Genomic DNA, 18,223 nt, shown 5'->3' on the forward strand with positions numbered 1-18,223 from the left:
AAAATTATGTTAGTCAACCGTATATACTTAATAATCAAAATATTAGTATTATCAAGATCTAAAAAGCCTTTGTTTCGTGTAGCGCTGTCAACTGACCGTATCACTCCCTTGTCAAGTAGTTGTCAATAATGTCAATTCAAATTGCATTGTTGACGCTGGAACGGTGCTAGTTGTTTTAATATATTAGCTCATTTTTATTTCTTATTGGGATCAGATATAGTTAAAAAGATAATAACTATACTTTACTTATACCTATTAATGACGCAAAAGTCGTGTGTAAAGAAATATAAATAACATAACCTAACCTCTAAAAAAACCTCGCCATGGCTAACGAAATTAAAATTGGTGATTATATCGTTATACAGAAGCATAACTATAAAAAACTACACAAATTCAATAAATCAGATTCCACTATAAACTTGGGAAAAGATACTATTAATTTGGAAGGCCTGGCTGGCTGTCCATACTTTTCAGTATTTAAATTGATTCCTAAATCGAATAAAAAGAAAAGAGAATTCACAGTTGAGTTAGCAGAAGAAGCTGTAAAATTAACTGACGAGATTGATATTAAAGTTTCTGGTAATGACAACAGAAATATCCTTGATGATGGACGCTCACAAAAGTTATCCGCAGCTGATATTGAGACACTCAAAACTGATTCCAACAAAGCATCAGACATTGTGGAGACATTAATCAGTAATTCCAACACATTTCACAATAAAACTGAATTCTCGCAAGATAAGTATTTGAGAAAAAAAGAGAAAAAATATTTTGAATACTTTCAAGTATTAAAACCTAATTTAAGAATAATTAGTGAAATTATGTACAAACTAGAGCCTAATAAAATTCAGAATTTACGGATCGACACATTATCACAAATTATAACGATGGTAAATATTCATTGTGAGGGCAACCACCTGTTGTATGACTCTGGTTCCAATGGGCTAGTGGCGGCTGCATTATTGAGTGCTATAGGGGAGAACACTACTGGTAAACTAGTACACATGCATCCTGGCAACATGTCACAAAAGCAGGCATTGTTGGCTATGAACTTCCCAGAGGAACAGTTGGCTAGATGTGTTTCCGTCAATGTATACTCTGCACTTAGACAATTCTATCAAGGCTGTGATACAAATAATTCTGCACCTCAAGAAGAAAAAACAGAAGGCACAGAGGAAACTTCAATGAAGAGAAAACATGAGGAAACCTCTGAAGAGTGTCCATCAAAGAAAAGTAAACAGGATAATGAAAATGAACCCAGTGAAAATGACAATACAAATGTTCCTGATCCTCCAAGAGAAAATAAAAAGCCAAAATGGCATTTTGATAATATAGCTGCTTCAGAAATATTGCAGAATAAGATGGATTCCTTAGTAATAGCATGTAAAGAGGATCCACAGAATATATTTAATGAATTAGTGAGTTTTGTTAAACCTGGCAGACCATTTGTGATCTACTATAATGTTGCTGAGCCATTGCAGCAGTTGTATATGCAGCTAAAAATGCAAAGTAATGTTGCGGCTCTCAAACTAACATGTAACTGGATGAGAAATTATCAGGTGAGGGACTTTCTTACTTTTAGATCTGTATATACATATAACTCGTCTATTACTGCATGATGGACAGACAATGCCCAGCCAAAACTACTGCACCTAGGAAGCTGAAACTTAGAGTTTAGGGGAGCACTTAGGATTTCCCTAAATTCACAAGGGAACAGGAAAAACGGGAATCACCTATATTTCCAAATTAAGTCACTGGTAGAAGCCAGTATTTTCCATAAAATAATTATAGTATGTGGAGAAACTCACTGACTCCCATTATAAACTGCACAAAATAACTTATAATTAATAAATGATACATGATTTTCTTTTAAAATTGCATGTTCACATTTTAATTGTCCAATTATCAAGTAAGAAAAGCATTACTTAGATGTGATGCTTGGTTGGTTAACTGGGTAAAAGCCACCATCCATGAACTTTTCTTTTGCCATTAATTTTGATGTAAGCTTTCTTTACATAGTTGAAGATCAATTAATTAGTCTTGTTACTAACTATAAAAGTATGGAAAATAAAAACAATGCTTTATAAATTATATGATCAATACATATTCTGTTGTCTGTCTACCCCAATGTGAGAGGTGTAAAATGGCAATATTGCAGTCTTTCATTTGAAAGATAATAATTTATAGTCTGACAAACTACATAGGTTTACCTATGTATGTGTTGACTATATTATGTTGATTTGATAATATTTAATTATTGTTTTGATGCATATTTTGTATTGTAATGTAATCTCTGAAGTGAGGTGTTGTTGCAAAATTAAGCTTGATATCTTATCTTTCCAGGTGTTGCCTGATAGAACTCATCCGGAAGTCACAATGAATGCATCAAGTGGTTTCTTGTTAAGTGGTTATGTTCTGAAATAATTATTTATTGTTATAACTTACCTAAACAAAGGAATTTAAATGTAAATAAAATAAACAAAGTATTTTTTATAAATTTATTTATTTCTCTCATTTACTCAATGAACATATCATGTCTAAATGCATTATAAAATTTTATGAATCATTATGACTGACATGCAATGAATTAAGACTGTATTTTTTGTAGACACATTTTAATTTTTTTGTTAAATCTCCTGTGTATTTCTCATTTACAACTTTCGTTAACTTCTTATATATTTTGTAATTAGTCCTTTTTAAAAATTGGGGTACCTATCTAGGCAATTCTGATCATGTAAAAATCACAACAGTAAATTTCTTTATAAAATTTCATAAAATTGTGGAATACAAAGACCACCAAATACAAAATGGAAACATACACAGATTTATCACTAGGTACCGAGATATATCTTGCAATACTCTGTGAGGGAAAGCTTCAGTGTCATATCATCATAGTGTGGAGGAATGTATTTCAGTCTAATGTGGTTTGCATTTGGTGTTGCTCAGTGATATATTAACACTATGAAAAATAACTTAATTGATAGTAATAAAACATATATTCGAGAGGAACATTGATTGCTGCGACCTGCGTGAATAATGATACATATTTATGCAATAATGAAATGAATTTGGCACTTATCTAATTATAAATAAGTTTAGCTCCAGCTTCTATGATGCCAAGCATGTGCTGCTGTAAAAAGCTAAAACTGCTGTTCATGATACATGTTGTGCTGCAACAGGGACCAATCTTGTTTCGTTGATACAATAAACATATTCAATAATAAGGATTATTATTTAATTTCACATCATGTCCTACATTATATTAGATTCCTAGTCTCGTATCACTAACTTCCTATTGCCAACCATTTTTAAATCTGCCATCTTTTATGGCTAGATTGTATGTGACATTTCTTAAAGAAACATCATTGATATTTGATAAGAGATATAATACCCAAAGATGTTGTCCACTCTCCACAACAAGTAAATTATTTAATTAATTGATTTGTGTTCAAGGACATGTTTATAATAAGACTTAACTACATTCATAAAAATGTTATCGCTGTCGCTAGCACCATTTTGCAGTTTAATATTCATATAATACATAAGAGATTACATTCATCTGTGTCCACTGTTGATTTCTTTCTACAAGAGGGGAATGTTTTAATCAAGAAGTGAATGATATGATTAAGATATAATGATAGAAGCAATAGCATTGAATATATGCCTACAAGCAATTCATATTATACAAAAAAATCATTACAATTAACTTGCGCTCTACATTTGTAAATATGAATTCATTGAAATAATTAAATAAGATATATTACTCGTATATTACAGAATGTTATCGTTAAATAAAAATATCCGTTATAAATATTATAATTTCTTTAAATCTAAACTTCAATCTAAAACTGAATAGCTAATAAAGCGGTAAGAGAAATCTAGAGATCTTTAGAATTGTCAGTTTCATTCAATAAGCGAAATATAACAATATTGTATTCACTGGCTGACATAAACGCAGGAAACAAAATACTAAAGCAACCGAGCAGCCATAAAGTATTTAGGGTTGCGTAAACTCCGCCAATGTATAGCTACATTACAATTTGTCAAGCTGTATGCTAACACTATACAACAAAGACCCATATATTTTGCAGCCAATAGCTGGTCTTACGCAAAGAGAGACGCAGGTATCCCATCCATATTATATTTCGCTGAATGGAAATCATTTTAAGAATTTGTCTTACAATATAAGATAACACAATAATTCAAAACCAAAACAATAATACTGCACCGGAGTTCGCACCAAACAATATATAAATACACAAACTATTTATGCATGCAGTATCTTTAAGTAAAATATGTTAAATAATAACTTTGGTATTGGTGTTAACATATCGAAAGGCATACATCGCTGTGATTAGAACAGCACTAAACGCTAAAGCCGTAGCGTAGATTCAAATGAGTTCAAGACTCTGCTTGGCCGGTAACGCGTCGTCACAAGGGTGCCGACATCGATTCACGGCGAGACTCGCCCAGCTATGAAGAGTCTTCATCGTACCACGTGCGGAAGTCGCAGCTTTCGTCATAATCGTCCTGTAAACAGTAAAGACATTAAAACCATATTTAAACGATCCTACTATACCCACAATGAAATATAGTGACAATGAAAATGAATAAGTGAGTTTACAATAATAAATAATAATTAACTTACCGCCATCCAGGCGTGGTCGAGAACGTCCTCAGCAGCAAAGCGCAGCTCTGGCTGTGGGCGCAGCATGTTGGCAACCAGGTCAATGGCCCCCGCAGACACGCGCTCCCAGTGCGGGGCGGGGAACTCTAGTCGAGCCGACAAGATCGCATCGAACAACTTCTCTTGATCACCGTCAGGAGATGAGAACGGAGGGAACCCACATAGCAATATGTATAAAATCACGCCTGCCGCCCAAACATCAATCTGAAAATAGATAAATAGATTACACGTTTTCCTGTGTAACTATTTTCTTATCTGTAACTCTACATGAAATGGTGGTATTATCATTTACTTGTATGTATGTATATGTGAGAACGTCACATGACTGTCCATAAAACATAAGTGTTTACAGAGGACTAGAGCCATTTTGTAAACAAAGTTAAAAGTTCAAGTTCACTTGAATAGTAAAATGGTGGGAAAATATGTTATCTTCCATCTAACACAACACGCTTTTATATAACATTAACAAGTTACTGGTATATTGTTCAGGATGGGAAAGGTATGTGAGGTGGAATGAATGTATTATTTCCATACAATCACACAACAATTATTGTAAGTGTATTGTACACTTAAGATTGTTTACGAACAGGATGAAAAATATTACCTTTAGTCCATATCCAGTTTCCAGTAGTATTTCAGGTGCTACATATGTAGGAGTGCCACAGACTGCATGGAGTGGTCGCCACACTTCTACCGCCAGACCAAAGTCAGCCAGCTTCAGGCCGCGTATGCTGCCGTCCAAACCCACTTCCACCTGGAAATTAGTGTTACAACATTATTAATGTTATGACATTACTCCTACATTGGCGGCATTTCGAAATTGTTAAAATACACCCTGTTCAAATATACTTCTTCCATTAAGTATGCTTCATGAGATATGTAATGAAATAAACATAATATGTACAAGTGATGATGCTAATTTACAAGATATTTATTAGGTTGATAGGATATACTTATTACATGCTTTCACTTTGGGGTGATAATTCAAATGTTTCCAAGGATTGTTAGTTGATATCTTACCAATAGATTTTCGGGTTTGATGTCACGATGCACTATAGAAAGCGAGTGTAGATATGCGATAGCAGATGTTAAGTGGCCGATTAGCAAACGCGCTTGGGGCTCAGAGAATTTGGAAGCGGCCGCGATACTATCAAACAAGTCTCCACCTAAAAATATAAATAATGTTCAAGTGGAATGAGAATAATAAAGCAATGTTCTATTAGATATCATTGGAGTATTGTTAATGATGAAATGATTGAGAGTTCCGATAGTAGCTAAATACACACCGCTGACTAATTCCATTACAAGGAATAGCCATTCAGGACTATCCTGTTCTTCGATTAGAGATACAATTCGTGGATGACACAGCTTCCTCATGACTCGAACCTGGAGATAAAATTCGTTCGATTATAAAACATCGAATATCTAGAAATATTTATAAATAAGTTCTTTGGCATCACATCAAAGGTCTAAGCGACAGAGCAAAATATTTTCTCTGCTCTATAAACAGCTGCATGTCGCGTCATTTATATGTTTGCATTTTAAGTTTCTTTTAATTATTTCGTTGCATAACTTTGGTATTAGATTAAACTGTTATAAAAGCTGTTATTAGTGTTTAAATATTTACCTCAGCCTCCACATAGTGCTCCTTGCCTTTGCACTTGGCCTTATCAATAACTTTGAGGGCATATTCCTTTCCAGTGGTCTTGTCTTTACATATCCGTACAACAGCGAAGTTGCCGTCACCTAGTATCGATATGACAAATGGACGATAATGATAAAGTATTGCTGGTAAAATATAGAGAGAATAAATACTGGTCAGGGTCAATAAAGTTATATCTTCTATTCTTGTCTAGCACAATGATATTTTATAGGTATAAGAAGAGAAATAAAACTTGCAATATTAATTCTAGACAAACAAACATTCAAAATCAAATTGAAGTGCATTTAAAAAGTGCACAAGTTGTATGACTACTCTATTTATTTAGTGCAAAAAGATTTTAATTTGTGCAGCAGACAAATCGAAAATCGAATCATACAATAAAATATCACTGCCCATCAATGTATTAAAGTATAAAATATACAATACACTGACCAGAATCTATAATATAAAACACTAAAACAAGACACAAGACAAATACACTATGGAAATTTCAAGAAGTGAATTACATTCAGGAAAATGAATGATGGTTGTATTTGTTTGAAGTGGAGTGAATACCTATGATTCTGCCGACGCTGTACTTGAGTCTAAGAGGTTGTGGTAGTAAGGGGGCTGTGGACTCGTCGGAGACATCGCCGGCTACGCCTGCACCTGCCTCGCTGGCCGCTCGAGCTGCGCCACCACCCGCTTTCACTGGCATACGCGGTTTTGGACCAGCCCTGTACCAACACATGGTTAGTTACATTTGACTTTATACAACAATATCAATATAATAAGCTGGAGGTTTATTGCGTATTGTTGTATTCAGTTAGAATATACCTTGAATTTCTTGATATAGGAGTTTTTCTACATTGTAGCACAGCCTTATTTTCCTCGAATTCCAATTCAAAATCCTCTTGGTTGACCCTGTTAATTACATTGAAAATTAGTAACCATCTGATATAATTTTCTGCGTATTACAAAATGTCTTATTGGAAAATAAATGGTACCTTTCATTTCCGTATGCAAAGAACACATCTTCAACTTCAAAGAATTGGTTCAATGCTGTGACAACAGATCCGGTTCTTGTGAACACTTTACGGACACAACCTGTGTCTAGTTTAACACATTCTGTTATAGCAGCAAGGGCATGTTCCAGTGTGGGGCTGTTACGTTTGTTTAGTAACAATCTGCACACCTGTCAACCAATATTATTATGAACAGATAATAACATATGAGTTCTCCACAATATATATGTAATTCAAAAGGATAAAAAGACTTATTTTCCTCTTAATTGACGTGTACCAATGGCGTCATTATATACTTTTTACGAGTAACAAGTATTCAGTCCCTGAATCAGAATAAATATAAGTTATCTTAGGTGTTGCAAATATGTAGAAGTTAATCTTTTATTATCTTTTAGTTCACAATCAGTTGTTGTGAAGTGACACATAGTTGCATGTAAATAGATAAACAAATGTCTTACCTTCCGTGGTTTCACTCCATTACGTATAATAGTAACTATGCGTGGTCTGACCACATTGTCTCCAGCAGGGCTTACTCTTGCTGTCCCGTTGCCAGTAGTGCTACTACCATTTGCCTGAAATATTTATATCACTGTTAATCCCATTATTATGAGGAAAATATCAACATGAGCTACACATATAGACCTAATCATAATGTAGGATGCTCATTACCTGCAAATATCGGGACAGTCTGTTATTAGCTCTAGCTGGGGATGGACTTGAGCTATCACTCAAAGACTCTGGGCCACTTAGTCTGAAAGATTGAGGGGTCACTGCACTGGCTTCATAATCTAGACGTTTGAAGGGTTCACCAAATCCACTACAGACATATGATTGCCCATCTTCTAGATCATCCAGTTTGCCTATCTGTGGACCAAATAATATTATAGATCTTACATATTCCAGTTTCGAAAAGCTCAAGCTATTATGAGCTCTAATAAAAATGTCCAAATCACTTACTTTTCTACCCTCAAGTGAATATATTGCTCTGACACCACTTGGCAAAGTTACATTGTCAACTAAAACCCTTGTTAGATCTGCTGTAAGACTATCAAAGGACCTGTAAACAATGACATAAAACTAAATTATTAATTGGCCATGTTAAATGTTATCCAAATATTTATTAACTAGAAACTGTGTTCATTTGGTGTACTTAATGTAATTAAAATTTATAACAGTTATCACAATGGGCAATGATAATAGGGTCAATTTAATGTCTCAATTTGCAATGAATGAATCAAATAGCATGTAATAGAAGGAAGGTGATAATTTGTTTCTTTAGGAACAAATAATTATGTTGAGTTGGAAATCAAATGGGTATTTATACATCACGGGAAGGAAAGGCAAAATTATAATCAAACAATTATCATAACATCCTGTACAACCTTGATAGGGTAATTGTTGCTTATTTAACTCACTACAACAAGTACACAATCAAATTAGGGCTAGATACAGTACAAATACAATGTATACGGCCAGAATTCAGATGCATTTCTATGTTAATCATATCAAACTTTTCATAATAATAATTTATCATAATGATAAATAAGTTAAGGGAATTATTTAGCATTATTTATAATTTAGAGCTCTTGGAATGGAAAGAGGAATGTTACTTATATGTGCATATTATTATAATGATGATCTAATTATGAAGATGAGTATGTGTGTCATATGTTTATTGTGCTTTGGCATTAATAAATAAAAATACTATCACTTGACTTGACTGCCAACTTGCCAACAAGTGGTTCACCAGATTGTAGACAATTATTGGTATTAAATTAATTAAATATGATCGAAAGTATATCGCGTAATATGACAATAATATCGTGCATAATGACACAAAAAACAGCTTACCAATGCAATCATGCAATTACATTCTCAACAATTGAATGTTGCTTCATAACTCACAATGGAACTGTTGTAGTTCTGTTGTGGACTTACATAAATACTTTATAATGTCCAATTTAGAATAATCTATAGGTATGTATAAAAGTGAAAGTGTTCTAATGGTTTTCTAACAAGAACTAATAGGAGTTTCCTATTACAGTTTACGAAATGTAACACCAACCTGTATCTCTCTGGCAAGACTGGAATTATGACACCTGAATAAAATTTATCACCATTTCTAAAAAATCTGACTCGTTTTGCTTTCCGCGCGGCTGGCGTTCGGAGCAGTACGTTACGTCGGTTCGTCCTAGTTTTCATAATTTCCATGTCGCTAAAATCCTTTTCCAGCTCGCATACGGAGCTCGATCGGCTGCCACTACGGCTCAAATTATTCTCCATCTAAAATACAATAAAATTGAATTAAACTCACAATTAGAGCAGCATAACGGATCATCTTTACAACACGATCTAACCCTCACCTTTTTCCTTTCCGTTCAGCGAACTATTTTAGTAATATATTGAAGGAGCAATAAGTCATCACTACTAATGTTCTCCCATTTTGCACTTTGAAAAAGTGGAAAATATATAGGCAACGAAATTAGAATAATAATTTCTGTAAAACTCATGAATCACAGAAATCAGAATCGCAGACAGATAGACGAATCAAACGAATGAACGAACTTATGAACGGCAGACGGAACGGAACGATTATGAAATGATCTATGATTTTTTTATTTTTAAAATATTGAATGAACGTAATCAAAAGCAATGAATGACTTTTTGCATCATACCAACATCATGCAATAATATCGGGTTAGCTATATTATTCTGTGCTATTAGAAAAGAGCCCATTCACCATCCAACAGAACAATAAGAATTGGAAAAAGAAAGAATATAAGATAATAAATATGAAAAAAATATTAATTGACAGACAAACTTTTAGTTAAAATCTTAAGGTCTATTCACTTATCAATAATTAAAAGCATCTTTTGAACAAAGTTTCTTTCTTTTACAACAGGAACGTCGTAGATGTTTATATAATTTCGATATTTTCATATGGCAATACCCAGTAGCCATCGAAATAAACTAGCCACGAAAAACAGGTGACGCATTTATCAATTTCGTTTATGTCAAAAGTGCAGACAAAGAGTGTGATTATTTTGTAATTTTCCACATTTTTATAAATTTTTGTGTAAAATGTCGTCGAGAAAAAAGGCACTACTGAAGGTAATCATCCTTGGCGATAGCGGTGTAGGCAAAACTTCGCTTATGAATCAGTTTGTCAACAAGAAATTTTCCAACCAGTACAAGGCAACAATAGGCGCAGATTTTCTCACGAAAGAGGTAATCGTAGATGATCGAATCGTCACAATGCAGATTTGGGATACTGCTGGCCAGGAACGATTCCAATCTTTAGGAGTGGCGTTCTATCGCGGGGCGGATTGTTGCGTCTTAGTATTTGACGTAACTGCCCCCAACACGTTCAAGTCCTTGGAAAGTTGGAGGGACGAATTTTTGATACAAGCTTCACCAAGAGATCCTGACAATTTCCCATTTGTCATTTTGGGCAACAAGATCGACCTGGACAATCGTGCTGTGTCTGCTAAGCGGGCACAACAATGGTGTCAAAGTAAAAATGATATTCCCTATTTTGAAACAAGTGCCAAAGAGGCTGTGAATGTGGAGCTTGCATTCCAGACCATTGCTCGGAATGCTTTGGCCCAGGAGACAGAAGCAGAGCTGTACAACGAGTTTCCTGATCAAATCAAGCTTAATGCCAATGACAATGGTCGCAACAGGGATGGTGACAACTGTGCTTGCTAGGCCCTAAGAAATATGCTTCAATGATGGCAATTTATTAGTCTCAGATTATATAAAGTAAACATACATTAAAGTATAATAATATTCTGTAAGTAATGTTTCCTTTTATATCATGTAAAAATGTATAGAAATATAACGTACCACATTCACACATACTTTTAATTGGTTGTTGCACATTAAATTTTCAAAATAACTACATTCTGTAAAACTTTGATTTCTTTGTTTAAGTACAATATAATTTTGATAAATTGGCAAAAAATCTATTAATAATATCAGTTTCTGTTCCAAAGATTCCAAAAGTGGTCTAATAATAATTATTGTAATGTATGCTAAAATTTACATTATTGTAACTGGTTGAAATTGGTTTGAAATGTGTCAAGGTTACTACATAATGTACCTAGTTGTGACCATTTTATCAATATTTTTGGCGTTTGATGATGTCTCAAGTACATTCAAAAAAATTTTTTATATTTGTCACCATACAAAATTTGAGAGCATATTGTATAAACATTTATTTACTTTGTTTGAATTAGTTACTAAATAGTACATTCTAGAACTCAACTATTTTCCGCTGTGACCTTAATAAATGACAACTTTATTTTTATTTTTGTTAAAATGAGCTATGGACTAAGGTATTCCAAAATGATATAATTATGTATAAATATTATTTAAAAAGAAAAATACTGCAGGGTATGTTTCTCCGTTTCATTCAAAATAATATTCTCTGAAACAGGCCTGTTTACATTACATTGAGTGTGTAAGAAATAAAGTAATTGTTAGGTGATTTTGCTAAACATTTCTAAATTAGAAATAATGATTTTTATGGTATTGTATTAGTGTACTAGATATATTTCAAGGGCAGCCACTTGGCTGATCATATATAAAATTATTAAATAAAAAGAATTTGCCTTTATATCAGGTACTAATGTAACAATATCAAAGAAGTAACCAATTTATTTTATTCTGTACTCAATGTTGTGTTGGATGAATATAACTTTGTATAGAAATGTGATGAAATGTACACCTAAAACATTCATGATATACAAAATGTGATATTTTTAGTTGAATTCTTTGTTAAAATATGTCGATTGTTATTTGTTCAGTTGCCTTATGGTAAAAAAATACCGAAATATACAGTATTGATGTGGAAATTCGACTGGTGTGGCTTCACCACTCTGTTTACCATAATTGGATTATGATTGTGGAAAGCGGACAGTGTTTGAACAGAGTTAATGCAACATTCAACATTTCTGTATATATTTGGATTTTAAACATTAGTTGTAAGTAGTTAATGATAACACTATTATAAAATAACATGTCATATTACTCAGCACTATTCATAACGAGTTTTGGGTGTGTGAGAACAAATAAAAATGTAGATTGACTCAAAACTGAAATACGAAATACCTGTGAACCAACATACAATAGTAAAAGATCACTGAGTTGTATTATTTATATATAAACAATACAAGCAGCTTAAAAAGCAATGCCTAATGCAAAATCCAGCTTTTTTAGGATTGTAGATTTTTGAGCAGCATTCATGCTGTATGTCGCTGTTGTTATTGGTATATGTAACCACGAAGTCCATTGAATGTAGCTGTATCTTTATATAAATTCATACTGTTCATGATTTTATTATAAACCTCGCTAACTATGTTCATCATTCACACGACCTTGCCTTTATTTCAATACTTTAAAATTAGTGATCAATATGATTCTCACGTGTTTTTACATCGCATATTTTTTAATTATTATAGTATGTATAATTATTACCTAAAACAAATATAAATTAAGATCTAGTTATAATAAAGGAAGGTAACAAACGATGTACGCTGTAATAATGGTTGCTTTTAATTTTATATTAATAAACAAAAAAAACATAATTCTGTTTTTTATTTGTAGTTAGTGTTCTATGGACCTTTAGTGTAATGTCCGCCTTGTGTGTGACTCTGTAATGCGGGCTTATGATTCACGAAGTAATGTGACTAGCTGAACAAAACGACGTAACTGCTTACTACCGCCTACCGCGGCTATTGTATTGTCAGCAGACACCGACGAAATAACATCTATTTAATATATTTATTCGTATGTGTTGAATCCCTGGTAGCTGTAATCGTAGTCTGTTGCTCAAGTACTTACAACTTAGTTTTTCTTCGATCTTACAAAGCGAACTTTGTTCTAAGTACGCATGCATGTCTAACAAAAGATTACTACTTTGTATGATTAGTCATATAATTACGTACATCCTATAGTTGTTCATACGATTACTCAAATGGGGATTACCTATCATAAACCATTGTTCCTATGTTCATTCAATCCTGTTTTTCAAATCTGATAATCATAGGTCGGAAGTCCAGTAGGTATACCTACATATTTATATATGATTCGATAAGAATTGCCGATTATATAGTGAGTTGAAACGAACGAGAGGGACGAGGGTTTTGATTGATGAACGCGACTACTATCATTGATGTAGCAACTTCCTGGACCAACGTGCTAACTGAGTAATTTCCTTGGTACTTATCCTACTTAGGTACTACTTAATTTTTTTTGGGTGGATCGAAAACATATAGTAGATTAAAGTGTTTATAGCTACATAAGGCATCAAGGATTTGTGACCAGCTCCCCGATCACCGGTTTACTGCATAGATAGGGACCACCCTTCTTATTATCTTTTTTTTTTTTTGGTGACGGGGGAAACCTTCAAAAGGCGCCTAGCTTTTTGGGGATAAAAGACTAGGGAGTGTGGGATTTTTACCTCACTAAAACCACCCCGGTGGCTACCCTCAACACCTGTAAGGGGCACCGAGTCCTCTTAATAGACCTGCTCCGGAGCCCTCACGATGCAACGCCTGTTACGGCACATCCCTAAGGAGACGTGTGTATCCCATAAGCCTCGCTATGCAAGTTGCACGGCAGCACCTGACCACTGTGCCCCCGTCTTCCCTGAGGTCACTGGGTGGGCGCCTAGAGTCCCCACTCTATGCGCCCGTGGCCCCAAAACCCTACTTACTACCTAGGTCTAGTACCTAAATTAATCATGCTGTTATGTGCTGTCAATCAATTAAGTAGGCTGATGATGGCCACGGTGCTTTAATGTCTACCACTGTTTCCATGGAGTGCTCGTACCACACACGGAATTCTTAACGAGAAATCTTACCTAATATTGCCTTATTACCTATTTAAATCTCGACATAAAACCCATCTTTGAATATTCTCACAAGGTGAGGAGGAAGAAGAGTCTATCTAGACATTTGGAGGACGGACTCTTAGACAAAAACCATCTAAATAAGGTAATAGGTGCGACAGTGAGGCTGGTGATTGTATAGCCGCATAGAGTTTCTACTAATCTCACGTGAAACAATTGCATACCTACCCAGGCACTTAAGTTTAGAAAATAAAAATGACACAAGCTGAACTCGAAATCGTGTCTGCATAAGAAAGTAAATTACTTACCTGAGTTATTGGACTAATCGGTTTATTAATAAGTGCACCTTATGCAAAAAGAACATGCATACGATACCTAAACGAGAGCTTGTTGTAAGAATGAATCTTATATAGATTGAAGAGACACATTATAATCACCGTTATTAACAATTGGTACCATATTGGCTCGGCCTTCTAATTAACTCCTCAGGGAATTCAGACAAACCTGATGTTAGAAGGAACTGCAAAGACTGCAAACGTTTTAAATCTTTTTAGGGATACATAACAATAAATATGTTTCTATTACTATATTGTTTAATGATAATCTAGGTAGGGTACGTAACCTACATAAGTACGAATGGTTCGTGTCGGATAAATAGCATTTAATTTAATTAATATACTTGTCAACCGTAACGCCATCTGTTATGCAATAAAAGAACTAATATAAGTGTCACGCCTTTAATCCCGGAAGGGGTAGGCAGAGGTGCACATTATGGCACGTAATGTCAACTCGGTCAACGACGCAGTCTCTCTTGAGTTACTCTTGATACTTACTAAATTACCTAGTCTTTATTTAAAGCACTACTGTAGTATTATTATTCTAGTCTAGGTTCATTATTCTTAACTTAATACGCATTCTTTATTACAGAAACAAATATCATAAGTAGGTAGGTACAGTTTCATTAGATTTATTTCTCGAAATATTTATGTAGGTAGATATCTAGGTACCCACCTGCCTAGCTTACCTACCTATGAGTAATACCGTATCGAGTGATATCGTATGTCCTAATCTTGGCTTTAGATAATATCTGTTGCATTAACAGAATGTCTTGGACAACGCAGTTCTTCGTCAGACTTCTTGGAATGCGTATGAAACTCTTCTATTTATTTCGATTCAGCTGTAATCTTATCAAGTAGGTAGCTAGCATAGCAAAGTCTTGGGAGTGTACTAATATTGCAACCAATAAATATTTATGGACACGCTATCCTGTTACTGTTACTTACCTTTTCGGATAGGGAGCTGAGCTAATTATGCTAAGTAAGTGTTATTTCTAACAGTTCTTAATAAATGTTTAACAATTCATAATTATTCACTATGTACAAGCCATGTTGATGATAACTTAATATTCATGATCAGGAATAAAGAGACCGATATTTAGTGCTTTTGATTGATAGTTCGATTATTATTACATTTTCATTACTTATTTCTGTGTTTCTATTTATAAAACTATGTAAATTAAAATAGTGCCTGATAAAAATATCACAGCACGCTGCACTTAAACAATGTGAAGCGGTGTCGTTTAGTTCATGTAGGCGACATGGTTTCACGTTACTTTGGTATTTCGCTGGAGTCATTCATGTATTGGCACTCAGAAGAATAACGGCTTTAAATCAGCGTGCGCATGCGGGGGGAAGGGGCGGGTTGGCGGGGTGTGGCTCGCTGTTTCAGCCGGCTTAGTTGATCGCTCGTAAAATTCAGTCTCGCTTGTGACATGAAAGGGCGCGATCCTTCACACGTAACACGGTGCTTCGAGCAATGCATCACCATGAACAAACGCCAGGGAATGCATGTAATGGTAAGTGTTTAGAAAATATACTCCATTGTAACTGTTCTTATCATTTTTCTCTTACAAAATTGTGTTTTTTTTACTTTTTGCAATGTGTACTACCAATGTGCGCGGAGTTGTACTCGTATTTCACAATTCCCAGTACACGGGCTCAGTACAGTTTCAACTAATTGTTATTAAATTCCATTAAAAACTGTAGCTATATTGTACTTACCCATTATTTTGACTTTTGTTCAAATTCGTAATTTAATTCATCATCCTATTTATCGTCTAATTAATTATCTACTTAAATTAAGCAAACCAAATTTTGTATGAATTTAATATTTTTTAAATAGTTGGGTAATTTTTATTACCGGTTTACATGTAAGGTACAAGATATTATACTTAACACCTTCACTTATCATCGATATCGTAATTAACTCATATCATTATTAAATGTAAAGTAAAGATAAAAAATCAATGTTAAAGTGCACGAAAATTACATAGTCGTTTAGGTTCTTTGAAAACAGCATTTACTTTATATACGTTAGGATATTGTCGTTCAGGTTTCTATAAAAAAATCCTATTTACCTTACATAAGTTAGGCACATTACTAAACTATACTATACAACCATACTGTTTAATATATAATTTTATAAAATTGTATTCAGGAAAGATAGTACCAAAATATTGCTGAGCTATGCCTACATTATTTGTATAGCATGCTTATTGCATCATCTACCGGAAAAATGTAAAGGATATTACAATTTTCATTTAACTTTATCCGTTACCAATATTTTGTTGTAACATAAAATCGTGAGTTGAATATCTCTAGAATATCTAGATAGCACTCGGGGATAGATTTTTCTATAGGTAATTAGTCATAGTGAAGGTCGCAAGGAAAGGTTCTTTCTGATCTCCGTGAAGGTCAAAGTCAACCACAAATTGATAATTTCCGTTAAAGTAAGACTCAGTTACCATTAGATTGTTGCTGAAAATTTGCTAGTTCAATCAAGTAATTGGGTATCTATACTGATAGGTATCTGTTTAAGGAAAATAGGTATTTACTTATTTAGACACTTTACGTTTACCACCAATAAGTGTAGATAATGAGATTACGAAATTTATACTTAATTGTAGATTGTTATAAGTTCTAAAGTTATTGATAAAAAGTAAAATTATGCCGGTCAAAAAAGATAAGTACCTAATAAAACAACGTTAACAAATAGGTGTAAAGTCTACTTTACTGTATTTTTCACACAACAAACTACCTACAGGTAGATTTTACAATACCTACCTAAATCACGTCATTATTGAATAAATAAGTCTTGCATATTGATGATTCTATCTTAAATGCGTATAAAATGCAAATATATAAATTACTAGCTTCTGCCAGCATGTTCGATCGCGTTCCAAATTTCATCCCGATCCCTTTAGCGGTTCTGAAGTGATTGAGTAACAAACATACAAACATACAAACTTTCGCATTTATAATATTAATAAGTCTACAATGTCGGACACCTTAAGCCTTGTGCTGAAGGAAGGAGTAAAAAATGTAATTGGCGAGGAAACTAGGAGGAAATAATTTTCTGATAAATTTCTTTGCGGTCAAACAATTTTTCTAATTACTTGCCATTCAACATTCTCCTTCACGTACCTCAGGAACATGCCTAAGTTTCGGTTTTGAATGTATCGTATAAGAAGGTGCTCTTGAACATATGCGAAAGTTTGTGAGGAATTAAGGATGTATGATTGTTAATTTCCACGAAAAAACCGAATACTACAGCAACTACTACTTTTTTGGATATGGTGAAGGATATTATTCTAGTCTGAAATAACAGATAAGGAAATTGTTATCCTCGGGTGACGCCGTATCTAGTCACATTACAAATTATTCATGAAATAAGCTAACACATACACATAAAATAAAACCTAAGCACATTTCTACAAATAGCAACGTGTTTATTGATTTACTGTTCAATACTAATCAAGTTGCATTAAAATGACCTGACATGTATTTAGCGATCGCGGCACAATGTATTTGCACGCGACTGTTACATGGCAGAGTCACAATGACCAACTCAAATGGAGCCACATATTATTAGCTCTGAAAATAAATTGACGTCTGTCGTGTATCGACATTCTTATTATTATGGTCATTGCCCCAATTTGTGCTGTTGTCATGGTCCTC

At 33.9% G+C, this 18,223-nt stretch overlaps 4 protein-coding genes across 5 annotated transcripts in view; 3 read left to right on the top strand and 1 right to left on the bottom strand.

The window, feature by feature from the left end:
* Window positions 1-127: 127 nt before the first annotated feature.
* On the top strand, window positions 128-2,501 carry LOC118263115 (tRNA (adenine(58)-N(1))-methyltransferase non-catalytic subunit TRM6). Its single transcript, XM_035574907.2, has 2 exons — window positions 128-1,559; window positions 2,344-2,501. The coding sequence occupies exons 1-2, from the start codon at window positions 324-326 to the stop codon at window positions 2,422-2,424; spliced, it is 1,317 nt and encodes a 438-aa protein (XP_035430800.2). The 5' UTR covers window positions 128-323; the 3' UTR covers window positions 2,425-2,501.
* Window positions 2,485-9,927, bottom strand: LOC118263114 (serine/threonine-protein kinase GA29083). Its single transcript, XM_035574906.2, has 14 exons — window positions 9,718-9,927; window positions 9,420-9,637; window positions 8,312-8,411; window positions 8,024-8,218; window positions 7,813-7,926; window positions 7,337-7,524; window positions 7,167-7,253; window positions 6,906-7,066; window positions 6,315-6,433; window positions 5,974-6,073; window positions 5,708-5,853; window positions 5,292-5,441; window positions 4,649-4,891; window positions 2,485-4,530 (listed from the first exon to the last, which is right to left on the bottom strand). The coding sequence occupies exons 2-14, from the start codon at window positions 9,635-9,637 to the stop codon at window positions 4,474-4,476; spliced, it is 1,878 nt and encodes a 625-aa protein (XP_035430799.1). The 5' UTR covers window positions 9,718-9,927; the 3' UTR covers window positions 2,485-4,473.
* A 373-nt stretch (window positions 9,928-10,300) lies between these two features.
* LOC118263116 (ras-related protein Rab-7a) lies at window positions 10,301-12,942 on the top strand. Its single transcript, XM_035574909.2, has one exon. The coding sequence runs from the start codon at window positions 10,436-10,438 to the stop codon at window positions 11,060-11,062; it is 627 nt and encodes a 208-aa protein (XP_035430802.1). The 5' UTR covers window positions 10,301-10,435; the 3' UTR covers window positions 11,063-12,942.
* Window positions 12,943-15,502: 2,560 nt separating this feature from the next.
* LOC118262616 (b(0,+)-type amino acid transporter 1) overlaps window positions 15,503-18,223 on the top strand; it is a 28,500-nt gene continuing 25,779 nt past the window's right edge. The window contains exon 1 of one of the 2 annotated variants that reach the window (XM_050697248.1): window positions 15,503-15,524. In XM_050697248.1, coding sequence (XP_050553205.1) covers window positions 15,518-15,524 — 7 coding nt within the window. In that variant the 5' untranslated portion in view covers window positions 15,503-15,517. Of the gene's footprint in view, window positions 15,525-15,900; window positions 16,063-18,223 lie in introns of those variants that run through there. The other variant, XM_035574131.2, reaches the window with a different exon arrangement.

This window comes from Spodoptera frugiperda, chromosome 12 (assembly GCF_023101765.2).
Source record: "Spodoptera frugiperda isolate SF20-4 chromosome 12, AGI-APGP_CSIRO_Sfru_2.0, whole genome shotgun sequence".
NCBI classification, from domain to species: domain Eukaryota; kingdom Metazoa; phylum Arthropoda; class Insecta; order Lepidoptera; family Noctuidae; genus Spodoptera; species Spodoptera frugiperda.